Source organism: Nestor notabilis, unplaced genomic scaffold (genome assembly GCF_000696875.1).
Source record: "Nestor notabilis isolate BGI_N333 unplaced genomic scaffold, ASM69687v1 scaffold33291, whole genome shotgun sequence".
Taxonomy (NCBI): domain Eukaryota; kingdom Metazoa; phylum Chordata; class Aves; order Psittaciformes; family Psittacidae; genus Nestor; species Nestor notabilis.
This window is the reverse complement of record NW_009916610.1, coordinates 193-20896: the sequence shown is the minus strand read 5'-3', so window position 1 is coordinate 20896 and position 20704 is coordinate 193. Positions and strand designations below refer to the sequence as shown.

The 20704-nt window shown below is 41.1% G+C and overlaps 2 protein-coding genes across 2 annotated transcripts; one reads left to right on the top strand and one right to left on the bottom strand.

The window, feature by feature from the left end:
• The first annotated feature begins 53 nt into the window (after nt 1-53).
• Nucleotides 54-9093, top strand: LOC104401425 (nucleosome-remodeling factor subunit BPTF-like). Its single transcript, XM_010024653.1, has 5 exons — nt 54-208; nt 4306-4498; nt 5460-5544; nt 7329-7515; nt 8798-9093. The coding sequence occupies exons 1-5, from the start codon at nt 54-56 to the stop codon at nt 8802-8804; spliced, it is 627 nt and encodes a 208-aa protein (XP_010022955.1). The 3' UTR covers nt 8805-9093.
• A 4722-nt stretch (nt 9094-13815) lies between these two features.
• On the bottom strand, nt 13816-16668 carry LOC104401483 (chromosome unknown open reading frame, human C17orf58). Its single transcript, XM_010024652.1, has 4 exons — nt 16539-16668; nt 16351-16431; nt 14586-14777; nt 13816-14037 (listed from the first exon to the last, which is right to left on the bottom strand). Exons 3-4 carry the CDS (start codon nt 14752-14754, stop codon nt 13850-13852), a joined length of 357 nt encoding a protein of 118 aa, XP_010022954.1. The 5' UTR covers nt 14755-14777; nt 16351-16431; nt 16539-16668; the 3' UTR covers nt 13816-13849.
• Nucleotides 16669-20704: the final 4036 nt, after the last annotated feature.

Sequence of the window (20704 nt, the reverse complement as noted above, 5' to 3'; positions counted from 1 at the left end):
CACCGCAGCAGCACGCAGCCGGTGTCACCTCCTCCTCCTCCACCACAGTCCCAATGCCAGTCTCCTCCCAGAAGAGAAAGCGAGAGGAGGAGAAAGATTCATCGGCGTCCAAGTCCAAGAAAAAGAAAATGATTTCTACTACCTCAAAGGAAACAAAGAAGGACACAAAGCTTTACTGCATCTGCAAAACGCCTTATGATGAGTCTAAGTGAGTAGTAAACGCTACAGCCTTTTACTGTGAATTCTTAGCTGTAGGTTTAGTATTTAGCTGTTAGTGTAAGGTAGTTCTAGAATTGGAGATAGAGTATCAGGTGTTATTGCAGAGATCACTAAGGTATAAAGAATCAAGTCTCTGTTTCCACTAGCAGTTACAAAACTATTAACATACTTGATTTATACTCTCAATGTACGTGATTTATATTTCCACTTGTTTGCATGTTTCCATTGTATGACCTTTCTGTCTCACATGCACATTCTCTTTTCTTTTTTCTTCCGCTCTGTTATTCTTTCTTTTGCCGTTTTGCCTCTGCCTCAGAAGCAAGTGACAATTTGGTTTGAGCAGTTTCTCGTGGACAAGTAGCTGATGTTCTTTAGAAATACCTTTGGTGCCGCCTTTCAATAAATGACCTTTTTTTGCAAGTCAGTAGCCAGTAAAAGGGGTTCCAAGTTACTGGAACCCGGACTGCAGTTCACTTTGGACAATGTTCCAGGAAGAAACAGTTTCCATGTGTTATAGTTTACATCCCAAAGTTGATAAAAAATGAATATGTAGCATTTGACAAAGTGAAAACTGCAGCTCTGTGTAGTTTAATTCTGACTGTGAAAGAGGGAAAAAGCTTATGCTACGTGCAAAGCTTGTGAAGACATTTAGTAAGTGGTGGAGTGGAAGATTCGGTGGGTTGTTCTAGGTGAGCGGTGTAGAGGTGCATGTAAGTCAAATTTGACTTCAGACCAGTTCCAAGTGAGTACGTGTCTGCTTAACAGTGGCAATAGCAAAAAGTATTAACCGGTGGCATTTGGCGGTGGTTTACGTGCTGATAAGCATAGAGGTGGAGTAGTGCTTTCACTCCAGTAATGGTTCTTCATTCCAAAAGTAGGGCCAGGACTAGAGGATCTCTTGAGGTTCCTTCTAGCCTTTTTTGGGTGTTAATTCATTATTTTTAATGAAGTTGAGGTCTTCGGGGGATTTTTAACCTTGGTTGTTCAGTAGGTCTGACCATTATACCAGTGTGGGATACTGGACTGCTCTCTGTGCTACCACTACTACAGAAATAGCAGAGTTGATGCCCTGGTTGTTAATTCACTGTTATTTCTAAGTTGAAAGAACTGTCACAAAAACAAGAGAAGATGAACAAATTTTGTGAGCAAAGGATTTGATTGTCAGACTAAACACTTCTGTTGAGTCTAGTGGGCATTTGAGTAAGCTGATGACAAATGTGGTCATAGAGTGAATTTTGGTAGCCTGAATAGAAAACTGTGCTTAAATGCACAGAGTAAAACTTGAAGGAAATGGTATGTTAATAACTTCGTAGTAGTTCTGCTGCCTGCTTTTTGTGAATTCTGAGGTTTTATGTTCTTACAAATGATGACTGTACTGTTGAACTACATGGGTCCTTTCACTACTTGGGAAGGGATTAGTCAAGTTCTAAAACATTTTTCTGGTAAACATTTTTAAACTTTATTTTTTTTATATATATATGTAGTCATCTTCTTTGTGCTGGTGTCTCTTTTCTTCTTCAGAAAAAGAGAAGGGTGCTGATTTGTGGTATTTTATGAATACCCTCTGCATTTTTTAGGACGTAATAAATCTGCAATAACACATTTTGTTCTCGTTTGCGGTATTCCAGGCTTATAGGGATTTGCTCAGATGGTTTTCAAGGATGGTCAGTAAGGGTGTCTTTCAAGGATGGTCAGTAAGTAGGAATCTGAGATTCCTGCTTGGATTCTGACTTATCTGTTAATGTGTGACACCTGCTGCACATTCTGGTGGCAAGGTTTAGCATCTGCACCTAAACATAAGTGTGCTTCCACGTCATCAGGAGCAAACAAACACTGTCCCGTTTGGGAAGAGGAGGCAGGCTCAGTCGGTGGTGGTGGCTGTCAGAAGGAGCTGTATCTGTCCATTCTTTTATCGAAGGTTGGCTTGTGTGATTGGTTTTAATTTGAAAATTGAGAGAAAAGGCAGGATCTGAGTATCTGGGGTGTATCCAGAGGCCCAAGAAATCAGAGGTGCTTGTTCTGTGGAGTATGTGCTAGCTACAGTCCTGTTGCTAGTGCGGAGTATTGGTGAGTGGTGCTTGCAGACTGATGGACGAGGGCAGCAGTAATTCCTGCAGCAGCACATGGCAGGTGGTCAGTGGTCTCCAAAAATCCAAGAAGGTGAAGGTTCTGAGTCAGCTTGCTTTTGCTTAGGCAGAGAGAATGGATGTGTACCTTTGCCCATCTGGTTGTCACTAGTCATAGGTATGTTTTGAGCTCTCCATACACAAAATGACAAACATCCTTGCATAATATTTTACAGTTTTGTCACATCATTCTGTGCAAGGTCCCATTCACGTGATTGTGTACCTGGTTCCCTTCACTTCGTGTCATACCACATCTGGTTCCGTCACATAGCTGTGTCTGAGAGTAGACATAATTCTCTGCAGAATGGTCCACATTCCAATTTGTTACCATTTGGAGTAGTTTAAGATCTGTTTTTCAGTGAGTTCCCCTTCCCCCAAAAAAAAGAATTAAATTATGACAACCATGTCCTGACCCCATTTTCTTTCGTATCATGTTATACCAATATGTATCCTACACATGGCTGGTATGCATGTTCTTTGTAGTATACTTGTAACTCCTAGTTGGTGTTTGCGCTTTGCTTTTGTTTTTTAAATTAACTGAGACCTACATTTTCAAATCTTAAGGAAACATTTCAGTGGCTTTGGAGCTGCGGTTTTGAAAATGTAAATCTTTTCCTTTGGCCTTGTCTTTTTGTGCCTTTTACACACACAGATTGGAGACAGACCTTTTTAGCCCAGTTTTGTTCTAAAGTCTGGTTACGTATTCATGTGCATTTAAATGAACTGTCAATTTAAAATTGACCCATGTGACCTTACTGACAGTGTAGCTGCAGCATGACATGTTAGTTTGTAAGGATAGAATGCTAGGAAGCAGTGTGACAATTGAAGAAAGTAGGCCAGCAAAGACAGTGCATCAGAGAGAAATGCAGGGAAAAGTGCCATGCCATTTGAAATGACAATTACATTGTCATTTTCATTGTGAATACTTTTAGGTTCTATATTGGCTGTGATCTTTGTACTAACTGGTATCATGGAGAATGTGTTGGCATCACAGAAAAGGAGGCTAAGAAAATGGATGTGTACATCTGTAATGATTGTAAACGGGCACAAGAGGGCAGCAGTGAGGAATTGTACTGTATCTGCAGAACACCTTATGATGAGTCACAGTGAGTTCTGATAAGAACCTCTTATTTAATGTTTAGGTAGCAAACTGCTCTGACTGTGGTTACCTGTTCCTTGCAAAGAAAAAACAAAGAAGTTATTCTGCATATGCTGTATTCGTTTGTAATACAAATTGCTTTTCAGTAATTGTATTCCTCTCCGAAATGTTTGTGTACAGTAAATGTTGAGGGAAAGGGAAGTTTACAGGGTGGTCGCAATGTGTTGGGTTTAAAATAAGTACTTCAAATGGGGGTTGATTTGTTTTTTCTTTCTTTTTTTAACAAGGGACGGTTAGAAAGACTAAAAGACAAATGTATTTAGTGGATTTTTTTGTGCTTTAATCTGATCTGGATGAAAGCATAATTTTCGTATGGGGGTAAATGGTTGGTATCTTTTACTGTTAGACTTTGTGTCACAGAATACTCCTTCTGTGTGCAACTACAAGACTGAAGTTTCCATATGCAAAACGTTTGTACAGAGTGCAACAAGCTATAGTCCAGTTTGTGCTAAATGGGTCTTGAATTGGTTTGGATGCTGGTTGGGTGAGAGTTCTGGCGTTACCCTGTTCCTTCCAACTCTAAAGCAGAGGAATGACTTTTGAAATGTTGATTGCTTGAAAGTGCCTAGTGTAACATGTAGGAACTAATTTTGACATGGTCTGTGATTTAGCCTGTTTGTAAATACAAAAGCAGTTTGAGTAGTGTAATTAGAATTTGTCTGTCTGAAAGATCATTTTACTCTCTTGTATTTGATCGTGCCAAGTATCTTGCTTGTGTGCAGGGGATTGCAGGTTTATGTATTTAAATGTAGCCTTTAAATTCAACAGATCAAGTCACTAACATTGGTTCTGATCTCACAGATTTTACATTGGCTGCGACCGATGTCAGAACTGGTATCACGGGCGCTGCGTTGGCATTTTACAAAGTGAGGCAGATCTCATTGATGAATATGTGTGTCCACAATGTCAGTCCACAGAAGATGCCATGACTGTACTCAGTCCACTAACTGATAAAGATTACGAAGGTTTAAGAAGAGTGCTACGTTCCTTACAGGTGAGAATAAGGATTGCAGCAAAGAGAATGCTTTAGTGTACAGGACATATCTATGAGCCTTGGAGTCAGTTTGGATTTCTTATGGCTTTGAGACTTTATGAAAAGGAATTTTTTTTGTGTGAGAAATGCCATTGTGTCAGCTGCAAAATTGGTTGGTGTTATTGTGCAGAGGAACACTTACAATAGTTTGTGCATCACTGCTTCTGAGTTAGTGAAACTAAACGCTCTCTTCAGTGGAAGGCTTTTAGAGGAAGCGGGTTTACTTAGAATACCAAAAGGCAGAGTGGAAGCCCAGCTGCACAGGATGTACAAGGTGCAGTGTTTAGTTCTCAGATTAGTTTTCTATAATTTCTAATCTACACTTCTGTGCTTTCATCTCTGAGGTGTTAGATTTCAGTGGTGTTCTCATGGAAGGTAAATGATGGCATCCTGATAATAACAATTACATCAATTACAACATTTCTCATTTATCTGCCACTCCCAGATATACTTTTCTGCTAGAACCATGAAGAATTTTGGTAAAATAATTGTGTGGTAACAGAGATCCTCAGAGACTGGTTATTTTGCTTTGTCTTATATTTTGCAGACATTCATGAAAACCAATTAATTTTAGAGCACGTGGAAGTGAAAGCAGTGGCTGATTTCTAGGTGTGAAGTGCCAGGCACGCTCAGTAAATTCAGTAACCCTGTCCTGTGCAGCCAGTTCAGCACAGCGTCCTGTTGTGCCTGAATTTCACACTATTTCCTGGTCTGAGGACCAACTACACTCATTGACATTGAGCTTTAAAACTTTACCCAGTCATCAGATGAGAACTAGTTAGCTTTTCTTATAATGCTGCACTACTTCCTTAAATCCAACTCCAGATCCCAACAGATAAAGGTATAATAAATAATATTTAGCTACTAAATAGTGCTAATTTAACTTCATTTTTTACATAACTGTATTTTGTTTCCCTGACAGGCTCACAAGATGGCTTGGCCATTCCTAGAACCAGTAGATCCCAACGATGCACCAGATTATTATGGTGTTATTAAAGAACCAATGGGTAAGTGTTTCTGAGCAGTGCGGTGAGTGGATTGAGGGTTTTGAATATCGAATGGATCACCTGCTGACCATTTCCAGCCAAGGATCTTGAAGACATGTCTTGATCTTGAAGACATGTCTTGCAGAACACACAGCTGTTGCAGATGAAACAATGTGATTTATCATTGAGGGTTGATATATCTACATCTGGGCTGACTCCTTAACCCTAAATACTGTCAGTCTAACATACAACATGTGAGATTCAGGGGTGCAGTAGGATAGAATTTTTGGGTTTAAATTATTTCAAGAGGACAATTTTGCTTTGTTTTTCTTTGCTTGGGGTTCTTCTGTCTTTGTGCATCAGTTCCTCCTATCATTTGCAGAGTATTTGCTCTAAAGTTTGAGGGAGAAATGGTGCAAATACACTTAAGTGATGGAGTTTAAAACTATCTTCATCTAACTTGAGAGTATACTAAATTTCATAACGTATGTAACTTGTCTTTAAAGCTGTATGAACAACAATTGATTCAAGTGTTGTGTATTTGGGGGAAAGTAGAAGAGGAGATGCTGCTGCTTTGCAGGGTTTTACTCTGATCCGACTAGACCTTACCAGTTAGCTAGGAATAGGCTAGATAAGCACTTAAATGTGAAACCTCTTGGGAAGATCCATCTCCTGCCAGAAATGGTGTTGCTAAACATTATTCCTTCACAGTTACTGAACCAATACCTTTACATATGTCTAAATGAGAGCTAGTATATCATCTGAGGTTTCCCACCTACTGCTTACTGAGCCTAGAAATAGGAAAGCTAAATTTAGTATCTTGGCAAAATCATAGTGTGTTGAGTGAAAAGAATATTTTGCTTAGAAATTGTGTCCTTCTCTGCTCCCAAGTTTTGGGTTGGGCTGTTATGAAAATGATAAACAGCTCCTATTCCATAATTTATAAGGAAAGCTCAAATAATAATGTAAAGAAGCATATGATGATTGAACAAAGTAAACAAGAGTGCATTGAGTCCTTTCTGGCTTAACCAGCAGTAAAATACACTTGTAAGTATGCAAGTCAATATCTGTACAATACACTTGGTGGTCCAGGCCCACCTACATTTGTTTTCACACATTGACATTACTGGCATTTCGAAGTAAGTGCTTTGAGAGCATTTTCCAAGGGCAGGTCACTGTTTTTCCAGCTAAAAGTGCCACTATACATTTAGACAGCTATATTTATAATTGGCAGATCAGATTCCTCTCCCTCATTTTACATTTGCATTTGCATTAAAATAGGACAATTACTGCTTACTTCACCATTCTGGTCTTGCTAATGTGTCTAGTTAGTAAGAATGAGAGCATTAGCATTTTGCATGATCCTGCACTTGAATCTCCTTCATCTGGGACATGATAATGTGCATTTGCCCTTGAAAATTGATAATTCATTCAAAACAAGTCATGATCAGAAGCTTTCGAGAGCTCTTACGTGCACACATACGACTCTTGGTCTCAGTGAGGGCTGTCAGTAAAGTACAAATAACTGAATCCAGATTGTCTGACTTCTTCCCTTAATTTGTTCAGAAAAAGCAAACAGCTTCCTTCAAAAACCCCAGGATTTCCAAGGTGATTTTGATCTTGCATTTTAATTCAGCTACACTTACATACTCATGCATAAGTGTTTATTCTGAAGGAGACCTCATAGTGTCACCACATCACAAGCAGCGTTCCTGCAAAAGCAGCTGTTTCCCACAAGCTCAACAGTGCAAATTCGTGTTGAGGATGGAAGTGTGGCATTTTAAGAATCTTTGGTTTCTTTCCAGACCTTGCCACCATGGAGGAGAGGATACTGAAACGTTACTACAAGAAAGTCACCGAGTTTGTGGCAGATATGACCAAAATTTTTGATAACTGTCGTTACTACAATCCAAGTGACTCCCCTTTTTACCAATGTGCAGAAGTTCTTGAATCATTCTTTGTACAGAAACTAAAAGGATTTAAGGCAAGCAGGTAAGCTGAAGTGTTCCTCATCATAGATGTTCTGTTGTCCTCTAAAAACTCCTTGATGCTTTTATAGGCTTGCCTTGCATTCATGCAGGGATTTGCCTCTCCATGCACTTTCCTGGACAACTGCTTTCCTTTTAAAGGAGAAAGCAAATCTGTTCTATAATAGCCAGCTGCCATGTTTTGTCCAAACTCAGGTTTAAATATGATTTTGTGGAGGTTATTCTGTAGAGTTTGTTCCAAATGAGTAGTTAGATGCAAATTTGGGCAGTATTATAAACGTAGCAAATATGAATGACACTTTAAGTCATTGCTACAGAAAACTGAATGGGAATAATTTCTACTCGGGACAAACCCTGTGTCCTGAGTTCTGATAATGTTCTACTGTGCAGTAAATACATTTCGTTGCTAAAAAGCGACAACCCTTCCATGAGATTTATAATCCAGTGAAAGAAATGTAAATACTTTAGTTTTTACTACTTTTCTCACCTTTTTATAACTTATTTGAAAGGGATGGAGTAAGTAAGGTTTGAAGTAGGATATGGAAAACGAAGCACAAATCAAATTTGCAATTTAAAGTCAAACTTTCTTTTTTAATGTTTTCCTGTGGAAGGATGGATGTAGATTTTTCCCTAACATAGACATGCCTGAAAAAGAACATGCAACTCCACTACACATTTTCCTGTTGCTTGCCTGTTCCGTCTAGTGGCACGTACATGGGAGTTGCACAGCACTAGTCAGATTCTAATGTGGTATTTACTACAGCTGTTCCCAAGCCCAGCTTACTCCAAACACTAACGGAATCTGCAGATTTCTCCTGGATCACTGCTGTGTTCCAACACAAGCCAGCTGTGACTGAGTCACAAATGTTGGATGCCTTTCAGCATTACTCAGAAACTGTATACATGTAGTAGTTCACTTTGTCCATCCAACTGTAGCAGTCAATACCAGAGCAGAGTGCTAGTCTAAGGTACTAATGCAGGATTATATCCATCTGGAATTAACTAAATTGGAAGCTTCATTGCTTCTACACCCATTGTTGTGAAGCTGTCTGGTTTTCTATACACAATGAAGGTAGGGTTGATGATAAGGGATGAGATGAAATTAATCACTCCACCATTTTTCTTTCCCTTTTAATACTGCATTAATGATATTGACCAAGTAGCTTTCAACTCATGTTTCTGTCATCTTGCTTTAGCTGGTTATCCAGCATCCACTGATTTCATTGCTGCATCTGATTTGTTACTGTTTTTCATTTATACCATCCATGTTCTTTCTTTTCTTGCAGATTGTGATATCTTTAGTCTGAACTTTTTAACTGGAATCAGAACTGGATGTTGGGGTCACTTTCTTTTCTTGTACAATTCGATGGTGTTAAACTGCCCTAAAAATCCAGCTCATTTGTCTAAAAAAGTAAATGCTGTTGGGTTTTTGTTACCAGCAGTTGTGCTGGTGAACAGAGCTGTGTTAACAAAAACTAATGTCCCATTCCTCGAATACTGTATTGAGAGAAGTGAAAGATTCATCTTGGAAACCGTGTATTTTGTTGTTTTATTTTCAGTCACTAATAAAACTGTGAACGTCAAAGAGGAGTTTTGCTGAACTCTGATTAGCAAAGATGTGATTTTTAACAGGCCCGTTTCTGTTAAGTCAATCCAAAGACTTCTTGAATAAGTTTAAGCACAGAATACATTATTATAAATATTCCCAATTAGAAGTGGTTTTTTGCTTTCCTTTTTGATGGACTACTGTTATGTAAATATGAGAGGACAAGTGATTTCAGGCATTTTGGAATATTCCAAAACTGCATTTTACAAGTACTGAGATATTTGTGTTCTGGAGGAAAAATTGTGCTTAAAATTCAGAGAGAATTATTTGAAGTGGTGTTTTAGGTTTTTTTCCCCTTCAGAAAATAAATGGAAGCAACATGGTGGTAATTCCCTCATTGTGCTTTGCCCCTGGTGATGCCTTGCAGCAACTGTGTTCTCCAAAATGAAGGGTGCTTAATTCTTCACTTTCTTCTGCATTCTGCAGGTCCCATAACAACAAACTGCAGTCTACAGCTTCTTAGAGTTCAGCGTGTTTAACCTAACACACCCGAGCAAGAATCTGGTTGTCTGAAAGTTTTTAATTAAGAAGCCAGATGTTTTTAGTCAGGTTATCCTGACGAGACTTGATGTAAACTGCGTTTTTATTGGTCACAACAGTCAGATTATATTCTTGGCTTATTTTGTCCAAAGGACAAAGAGATAAAAATCAGCAGCACCACTTTCTTGTCAAGATCAAATTGTTGTACTATTGTGGCAGAAGCAGGAAAACTTGGTTTTGTTGAAGGAGAGAGAGAAAGAGAGCAAGAAAAAAGATACAGTAAATGGGGTCACGTTTAACTCCATGGAAATGCCACGTCTGTTCTTCAGTGAAGAAGCTGGTTTAAAGTCCACACAGAAAACTTTGACTGTATTTATTTATTGTTGCAAAAAAGACGCTTTTTTATTGCTGCCCTCATTTGTCAGCTAATTATTTTTTCTTATAAAATCCAGCCCCGGTTACATGTAATCCATTCTGTATCTTAACATGATTCCTGTAGGTAAAAGTACAAGAAGACCTCTAGATGTCTTTTCTTTCTATGAAAGGAGCTGCTATGTACACATGTGCACACACACAGAACTGGGAATCAACAATGAGTTTATCGTTCATGGTAGATAAAAACAATTAAGCTTGCATAAAAGTTGGGCTAAGTGGTCATGGACTACAGACTCTGTTGCCTTGAATATAACAGTACAATTTGTCATTTACTCTGCACCAGACTGAAATGAGTAAAATCTATTTGAAGGTATCTTGTTTGTAAACATTTGTCAGATTCTAATTTTTTTTCTTTTGTATTAAAATTCAAAATATGGATGTATATGAAACAAAATAAATGGAGATAATTGTTCTCCCCACAGATGTAGGTGTCTTTGCGTGTGCACTGATATGTTTGTAACACTTTGGGGATCTGTTCGGAAGTGTAGACACTGCGAAGTGGTAGGGGTGGGAGTGACCAGGGAGACCTTGACTTTATTCTGCTCCAAGGGGAGCGTTTACTACGTTGCATTCCAAAGCAGCTGTCATCCCTCTAGGAGATGTCTAGTGGTGCCAAAATTCCTGTAACAGATAACGTGGTAGGAAGTCCTGCCCACCGCTGCATTGGTGGTACTTTGCCAAGCGCTGTAGGACCGTGAAGCACCATGTGTAACCGTATCTCCTTCGGGGCTGCTCCACCGCTTCCTGTGCGAGGAGTGCTGCTGAGGGGCAGAGGGAAGTCAGCACAAGATGCAAACTGCTGATGATGTTGCTTTTTTCCTTCCCATCTATTGCTTTCACTTGCGCATTTGACCTGTCTGTAGTTTTCAGCCGTGGTTTGTCTGCGGCTCTTGGACCATTCGACTAGCTTTTGCACTAACTCACAGCTGACTTCTCCAGTGGCCTGGGATTTGCCTAATTTACGGATAAGCTCCTTTTGGGTTTAACCTCACACCTTGCTATGCAAGAACCTCTTCTGTTATCTTTCTTAAAAAGACGTTGCTACTGACCACACTTTCTTACACTTCCAGGCTCAGGTGTACAGGTTCTTCTGGGTAATTTTATCTAATAAAAACCCGCGTGTTTTTGTACATACAAATGTTGTCATTTAACCTCTGTGTGCAAATGAAAAATAACTGTTCAATGTGAAAACAATAATCCATTTATGCTTCTTGGAGTTAAAGAAGAGTAGTTGCATTTAGGTTCTGTTGTCTTTTGGCGTTTTAACAGAAATGCTGCATATTGTACACATTGTGGGTTTAATGCAACAAGGGGAATTCTCAACTTTAACAGCATTTGAACATACCCTGCATCTCACCAGAACATCACAGTATTTCTGTACTATTTATTCACCTATAAATCTCTATGACTTGATTTGAAACTTTCCTACCTGTAGGCTTTAGATGGCTGTTTTTAACAAATTGTGGCAAACTGAAGAGTACTTTTTTGTACCTTATAGGACACGTCATCCTAGACAAATAAAGTGATGTGTTTGACATGGATTTGGTGGCGTTTCTAATGAAACATTTAATAATAATATATAGGTCTTGGCTTTGCCAGATGATGTATAGCTTCCAGTGAATCAGGTTGATCAGGGAAATAATCCGTACATACAGTGTAATTGTGCCAAGAGCCTGGTTTTAGTGTTTTCAATTGCCAGTGAGTAAGTTGGAGTAGATTTCTTGCTTTATTAGTGGTGATCTTTTATAGTTAAGTGGTGTCACTGAAAATACATCACTTCCTTAAAAGCATGGTAAGTTCCAAAGTTTTGTCATCTCTGTTCCGTAATGCTCCTCTTTCTACTGTTACAAGTTACTGCAGCAGTTGTTTCAAAATGGTCACATACATAACACAGGTTGTGGTAATATGAACTATCCCAGCTTGGTTTTCTTTTGCTTCTAGAGCAATAGCTGTATTGGAGGATGGTGCAGACATCGTGTGTCAGTTACTGGCATTTTGCTGGGGCTTTGGATGTCATCCACCCTGATCTACTTCTATTTATCTCTTCCAAGAGACAATCAAAATGAGATACAGCCATGGATGTTATTCTTGTACCCACGCTTTGCCTGTTTTAGATTACAGTAATGTCTTGGGGGTGGGGAGTGGTGCTTAATGGCTATTCAGGGCAAAGGGATGACTGTAGGAGCTTGCTGGTTAGTCCCTGGACTTCAGTGGAAAACAGAAACAAAGAAACTTGAGATGCGCACATAACCCTTCCTCCTTCCTTCTCCTGTCCCTCCCGGTCCACTCCAGTGCTTTGATTCATTGCCAGGGACAGTTGTTCTGCCAAACAGAGCCCCCTCAAAGTCTCTCAGGAAAATTCCATCCATCTACACTGCGCTCCATGCAAAATCTTGCATGTAACAGAAGTGAGAGAGTATCTTTTTGATAGGCACAAGCTACAAGTAAGTTTCTGTCCTATAGTAACAGCTTTTTAAGTCCCAAAATACATGATGCTTGCTCTTGGTATTTGGCTTATAGAGAAACACGTCACACATTGTGACTTACCGCCCTTGCACTGCTCCACAGCTTTGCATTGATGTCAAATCAAGCTGCAGATGTTTATGACAGGTAGAATTGACTTAGAGCTACCTTTGCTTCAAAGCAGAAAATGCTTGTAGAAGCCACTGCTTCCTTTTCCATGTCACATCATATATATCACTATATGGGTTGGTTTGGGTTGGTTTTTTTTTAGCTAGACTGCATTTTTCCATTTTCATATATAAATACATATCTCAGAATCCCCAGCCCACCTGCAAAGTGAGGAGATGCCTTTGTTTAATATCACTGCCTAAACTTTTTGGATCTTCCAAAACCCTAAAAACGTCTTATTAGTTTCTTTTAAAGACTTCACAATTTGTGAATACTGCCTCTTGGGACAGCAAACGTCAGGAGCCCCTTTGCAGCAGTTTCATAGGTTCTTACATCCCTCCACGTTAAAGGTACTAAAAGATCGTATCTTTGATTCAAAATGTAACTACTGACGTGAAAGTGCAAACTCAGCAATACTTACCATGGGAAAATGACATTCAGTGCTAGGACTGGAGTTTTAAGGAACTGACAGTGTAACCAGGCGTGCAGTTGTGCTCATTTTGCTTTCCTTGGCATGAACTCGCGCCATTATTTGTAAGCCTAATTGGGCATTTGTGTTGGACAGTTACTTGATTTGCTTTCAGTTAGTGTGTTCATACAGTAACAGAGCTATTTTGTATGCTTCATGTGAAAATCCAGCTCTCTCTGAAGAATTTGATGTGGGTTTTAAAAGTAGCATGGACATGTTTAGGGATACCAAAACAATACAAGTGGTATTTGGGTTTGTTGGTTTCTTCTGGCTCAAATGCTTGTAATGCTTTAGGCAGAGTTGTGTGAAAACACTATGGACCTCTTCTACAGCTAAAGCTGTGGTACCATCTAATGTTTGTTCAAGGTTAAGGGTTTCAAAGTGCACTTACTTCTGGTGTACCTAGAACAACACCTCCAGAATTTTACTTTACAATTACTAGATTATTAGGGGTACATTAGAGCGGGGGAGACAGTAACAACCTCTGAAAACAGATGGAGCAAATTAATGTTCCCTAGATGGATTTTTGTGCTAAACTTCACAATACATGGGTACCTAGTCAAGATATTCCATTAGTGTCTGCTAAAGCACAAAAGCAAGTGTCCCATCACAACCAGTGCCATACGTAAGGATAACTACCTTTGCTGTTGCTAAACCGTGGCGAGGTTTATTCTGGTTGGTGACTTCTGCTGCCTATCAGAGGAGGTTACTGAAGCCTTATCTGCATTTGGTGTGAGCCGCCTGCACCTTGCGGTTCCTCTTCCTGTTGAATCTCTTCACGTAGCTGCTGCCGCTCCGAAGCAAACCATCCCCCGGGCTCAGGTGCCCCCGCAGGAACGGCAGCAGGTCTGCAGGGATCTGTCGTCTCTTGTGGTAGATCTGACCCATCAGGATGTATCTGCTGCCTGCGAAACAAATGAGACTTCTGTGCCCTGAAGAAAGCATGGATTCATTCACGGTACTGGCGCTAAGGGCAGCAGATTTAGGAATAGAGGTGAAGTTGTACCCTGCAGAAATAGATCCTGGATGTGTGGCTTAGGACAGCGGCACCCTGAACATCAGTGGGGCTTGTGGGTTGTGCTTGCATAGAAATAACGATTTGCTGTCTTGTACTGCAATTAGAAGCTTTTGGGGGGAAGAAATACTGGTATTTTATAAACTTGCATTTAGGAGGAAAACTGGGCTACTTGCAAAGACATCAGTCCTGAAATCTCTTGCAATCATTTTGGAACTGTGTAAAGTTAAGAAAGGACTATGCTGCTAACCTGACTTCTTCACACAGCTGGTTCTCTTCTGAAAGTTTAGAAGGGAAAAAGCCCTCCAGTTTAAGAGTAAATACTTTTTCTTCCCAAATTTTCACAACAACCCAGGTTAAGCCTATTAAACTAGGGCAGGCTCAAACTGCACCGCATGCAGGAGGAACAGTACAACGGATTTAGCTGGAATTATTTACCAAGTTTCAAGTCCGGACACGGTTTACTGCAGTTTAAAGTATCCACAACTAGAATGTGAACTCGGAAGAAGAAGGCATCAGGAGTAGTATAGAGGCGACTCATCTTGTACAATCCATCGCTGTTTACCAAAAGCGTGATCAGGTGGACGCCATTCCCCAGCCTTTCCATGTTATAAACAATCCCATTCACTGCTGGTTTGAGGAAGGGGGAGGGGGGAAAAAGGAAGCATCAGGTCAGGTATCTTGGTGGTAACTCAGGGCACATGTGAAGGCTGTCATCTAAAACGCTGTGAAGTGTCAGAAATTCTTTGGCTCAGTAGTGGGCAGTCTTGAAAGTAGGAGCTGCTTCAAATCAGCACATTTGGTGAGGTCATCACCTTAGTTTTTGCTGAGTTACTAACTTGCTTGTGCTTTACAGGTCTAGAGATGTTTCTTAGTGGAGTTTATAAAATGATTCAAAGGAAGTGATGGGTTTAGTACTGTGTTCCATATAAAAAGTGGATGTATTTACCTAACCAAGTAAAATATTTGTATTTAAAACTTCCCCATGAAGTACAAAGCTGACCTGCTAAAGAAACGCTTCAGCTTTTGAAGGAAGAGGCCCTTGTCACTCCAGGAGGCCAGGGCACCAAGCAGGCCATGTTCTACCTTCGATCACATCATGTTCTCCACCCAGTTTCTGTTTTTAACAAGTGCTGAGCTGACTACGGAAGTCAGAAGACAACAAACGTGCTAGGCAGGTAAGGCACACAGGACTTCTGGTGTTACACCTGCCTCACTGAGCTAGAACTTCAGTCGTATTTGCTCTTTCATCTCCAATGTAAATGTAAGGAAATGAAAAGCTCCTTCTGATCACGCAATGACGCCTTGGCTGATCCCTATTGTTCCTACCTGCCCTTCCCAGTTTAAGAGATGTGAGACAGCCATGTGTTAAAGGCTAAATGCACACAGGTTGGGTCACTGTCAGACCTACGTTTGACAGGAATGCATGAGAGTGGTAAAAATACAGAATATAGCAGTTGTAGAAAGCACTTCCTGACTTCTCCATTTAGAGAAAACAGATGTCCCGTAACATGTTTATATTCTACAAATGGAAACATCTGTTACCACTAGGCATGTATTTTGCTTATCTCTTAAAATACTGTGAGAAAAAAGTTGGTATCTATTTCACAACTTCGGAAGCACAAGGCACGATTTCAGTCAGAAAATACTGCTGCTTACACGGTACAACAATGCCAGGCTTTTTTCTACCATCTTTAGCTACATCAACTTGGATTCAAGGACTAAAGACATGGAATCCTAAGGAACTTCAAAGAGGATCCTCTGTACAGAGAGGATCACAGTTATATTTTTGTTTGGTTCACCATTTTATTGTCATTTGAAACTTCAGCTCCCAAAATCACAAACTCATTCTAAAATAGTAAGAGGTAAGTAACACAGCTACAATACCTTAGAGTATTTAAAGCAATTGGTCTTTTCAGTTCTGTTGACCAGCAGCAAGAACTCTATCTTCCTCCCAGGATTGGGAAGGGAGGAAACAAAAAAGAGCAGTACTAGCCCAAGGTAGGGAAAGGGCAACATAAGACTGGGTACTGTTTGTTGTAGTAAATCTACGAAGAGCTGTGACGGGTCTTTTTATTGTACTTAATAATTATTTAAAAGTCTCAGTGAAACAGTGTCTTAAAAGCAGAAGTGAAATGTCAGCAATAGATGAACAAAGGTGGCCTGTACTTTGTCTGTGTGGTTCGTGGAGGACACAACTTACCAAACTCACTTGTGCAGTAGGCCTCCACTTCGTCTCTCTCTTTCCTGCACTCGGTCAGACATGCCTTCTCCTTATCACCATCTAGAATAGGCACACAGGCTGAGGGACCAGGTATTTCATCCAAACTATGCCCCCCCAGTCTTCAGAAAGTTCACAATATCCCTTGCCAAAGCACTCTATCCTCTTACCTTTCTTCAGTGCGCTGAGCTGGTACGGCAAGCTGGATGACTGGCGGTTGGTAACCCAGGAGGGTTTGGTGATCTTTTTGAAGGGATCGGTATGTGTATAGGGGATTATCTTGCCTGGTCGGTTGAAGTGATCCAGTGCATTAGGATCACCTGCCTCCACCGCTCCAGAGTCTGGAAAAAGATGAGTCTCCACTAAGGATGTCATCTTGTGATAGGAAGATGCTGCGTGGTGGAAGTGAGCCGACACGCTGTTGGCAGCCTCAGCCAGCCGCCTGTCCGCGTGCTTTCTGTTGGCGTGGTTGAAGTCAAAGGAGGCAGGAGAAGGCCTCTCAGTCGTGCTCTCCAGTGGCAGGACCCCTCCATACTGCAGGAGGTGTTTCCTCAGCCCTGTGCTGTTCTCTAGAACAGGTTTGGTGCGTTTCCTTTTGTCTGAGGAGAGAAAGGTGATTTCAGGTTTTGGCCGTTGCGGGTTGGCGGGAGGCAGGAGCCAGTGTTCCGTGTGGTTCTCTCTGGCACTGCTGGTGCCCCAGGCTGGCAGTTTGACGTGGCCTGGTGCAGTGTCTGCTGAGCTATAAGCATCTTTGCTAAGAGTCTGACGGGTTTTCTCAGCGTAGGGCAGGGATCCTGCACACACAAAAAAAGGAGAGAAAGAATTAGCACTTCAATTTCTGTATTCCATGTGCTTCTGAATGGGATGTGCCTGGCAGATTGGAGGCTCTAGTCTGCAAAGGGCGACCTTCAACAATCAGACAATGTAACTGATAAATAGTTCAACAGATGAAATATAGTAGAGCTCCTCATTGTTCTGTGCTCAGCCATAGAAGGCCCAGCACAGAGAATGCAGCTGTGTGAGCAAAACACAGGAGATTTGCATTTTTACTTTATTATTGTTGCAAATTAAAAACAAACCCTTTTCTCAAAAGCCTGAATCTCCAGGGAGCATCTGAGGAAACAAGGTTCACGTTGCCATTTGGGATGCTTGTTTAAAAGACCATGACAACAGAACTATTTGGTTTTCCCATCCATGGGATGCCTTATTGACAATGTCATCTGGACTCTTCAGAGGCTTTGAATGCTACTGAAAAGATCTTTATCCACATTTTTGGATCTCTGACTTTTCCACTGCGGAGTTGTGCAGTAGCAGTACTGGTAGCTAGGCTATTGCTGCTGAGTAACCATTATTTCAAGGCTTTTCTTAACTTGAGAGGACAAGGGTTGAGAAAGAGAGGAAGTGTCTGGGAATCTAGTGAAAGATGGAAAGGCATCTGTTCACACAAGCTGGGCAGTCACTTAGGTCTTCATTTGTACCTTCACCTTGGTCACTTGGACCTCACAAAGCAAAATGTCTTTTCATCTAGCCTGGGAAGAGAGAAATTCCCTCTTGCAGTTCATTTTCCTTTCACTTCAGCCCTCCACTGCATGCCTCTAGTTAGCCAGAGAGTTTTAAAACAGTTCACCCACACACAGCCACCGTCTGGGTGTTCACTGTCTGTGGTTAGCATCGTGTAGGAGGCTGATCCTAACTCCTTATGTGAAAAGAGATATTTGACATACACAGATGAACAACGTCCTGGTTTATCTTCTATAACTGATTCAACTTCTGACCTTGCCACTTCTCCCCCTTTGCTCTCACCAGCTGCTGTCATGGGAAAGATTCTCTGATATTTGGGCTGGCCACACATAAAGTCAAAAGAATGTCCATGAAGGACAGAGTGGAAGAAGTCCAAGCTAAAGAAAGCAATAGGCAAGGATGTTTTGGAGATGGTTCAGTATGAAGCTGTAATCTCTGAACAGGTGTTTTGGACTTGGTGTTATCAGTATGCTTCTCTACCAGTTTATCATGCCTTCTCATAGAATAGTTAGGGTTGGAAAGGATCTTAAGATCACCTAATTCCAACACCCCCCACCCCCCCCCCCCCCCCCCCGCCATAGATTGTAACAAAAAATAGTTCATTTTTCTCTATTCAATCTATTCAGGACCTTGAGGATAGTTCTTCTACACCAGCATATTCCTGCCTAGCTCTTGCAACCTAAGAAATACAACTGCAACATAATCAGCTCTTTCCCACTGGAATAGATGGACATTTCTATTCTGTCAATGTGGTTCTTAAATAATCTGTTCAGGACAGCTTGCTGCAGGCACACATTGCACAGAGCATGTGGAAATGAATTAGAAACTTGGAGTTTACAGATGAGGGGAGGGAGACTTAAAAGGGAAAGGTGAAATACAAATAAAATACCCCAGAAGCAGAAGCAAGCCAAGCTCCAGCTGTTGAGGGATGGCTAGCAGGCTTCATGGCACCGGCTGCCTGCCTGCTTTTGGCAGGTGCTCTTAATTCCTTCAAACACTGACAAATCAAATATTGCAATTTACATTCCCACCCCACAAACATGTTGAAATGTTTCTCTCTTGAGCCCTTACCTGATTAGTTCTACCGCTTGCTGAAAAGACTACAGCCATAGAGGGCTGCTCAAGCAAGAAATGTAGTAACATGTTCAGCCTCCCCTGATCCCAAAGGCAAATATGCCCTGGCCCTGCTTCGAATGTTAACAGACTTACCGGCCACGGAGCTGGAAGATGATCTAATGACAAAGCAGAGAAGCCAGAACACTTTGGTTGTCATTTTGAAGTAAAGATTTTCCAGACTCCAAATGAACTGGAGTCTTTTATGCCCTTCCCCCGATTCATGCTAATGAGAGGCAGCCTTAGGGGAAACAGGAATCACTCACTGGACAACCCACTGGAGCAAGACCAAGCTGCTGCCGCCCCACTAGCCTCCCACTACCCCTGCCTAGGACATCCCCTTCCCATAGACACACCGCTCCATACTGCCTGCAGTCACCTGTGTCTCCATGAATAACATATGGAGAGATGTTCTTCGCAGCAGATTTTTATTTGAAGGGAGAGTCTTGCTTTCTATGGCATTTTGTAAAGGAAATCATACAGAACAAATATGGTTTTACTGGGTGTGGAGAACTATGTTACGAAGCAGAATTGAGAGACGCTTGAACGTGCATCACCTCTGCTATTCAGTGGATGTAAAGGATGCGCATTACAAAGGAACAGATTCAGGAATTTCTGGCCACCTCCAATTATGCAGCTGGTAATGTCTTTTAGTTTAAGGAACCAGTTTCAGTGATTCCTTTCCGACTAAAAAATGCATTAGTTACTGCCCAGTCCAAGGGAAAGCTCTGCTGACCCCAGATACAGCTTTATTTTTAAATCTGTATTTGCTAACATGAAGAATTTGGCAAATTTTCACACTCCAAGCCAGCCCTGATTTGGATTACTGAATTAAGCAGGCTTATTTCTATGCTCCCAGTTGAAATGGGTGACCTTGTTGCTGGAAAAGATTTCCATTCTGACAGTTTATCTCACTAGCTGCTACTGGATGTCATGAAAGTTGTGAAATCGTCCATGCCTTTAAGGTGCAATGAACAAATTAAAACCCACATAAAAGCACTATATCCCAGCTCCTGAAAACCACCCCCCCCAGAAAATCTACCCATCAGTAATGCCTGTGTCATGTGGCCCAGCTACCGCCTAGATTAAACACTGTTTGTTTTGTGCTGCCTTAATTAAGCAGTTTAATAGGATTCTTCGAAGTTCAGGGCTTTTCCTCAAGCAGCTATGGGTGAAAATACAGAAAATTAGCCAGAATGGTGTGCAAAATAAGTGACATTTTAGCACACCTGTCACTCTGTATGTTACAGCTCTACTGCAGCGTTTATTGACCCTTATTTCCCCCTGTTATTTTGAACATTTTCATTCCAGAAGTATCCCAAGATAGCTATTATGGAAATAGGAATTTAAACTAAGGGTGAGGGAGAGGTGAGCTCATATGTTCCTATTGTACCTCATCTCCGGCTCAACCAGTGCACGTATCTGCGGCAAGGGAGAGCCATCAGGAGTCGGACAGGCTTGCTGAAGAGGCCTGGGCAAGAGGATGGATGGATGGATGGATGGACGGACAGACGGACCCCTGAGTGTCCTGCGAGCCTGTGCTCCAGGGAGTTTTCTGTTTAAATTAGCTGGTAGTGTAATCCCACCCATATTCACGTATGCCTATGCCTGTTAATGAGTTTCTCCAGACTCTATTTGGACAGGATCCTGTTTAAAAGGACAGCAGTGCTGTTTGGGGTACTTCTACTTCTCAAGAAGCTAC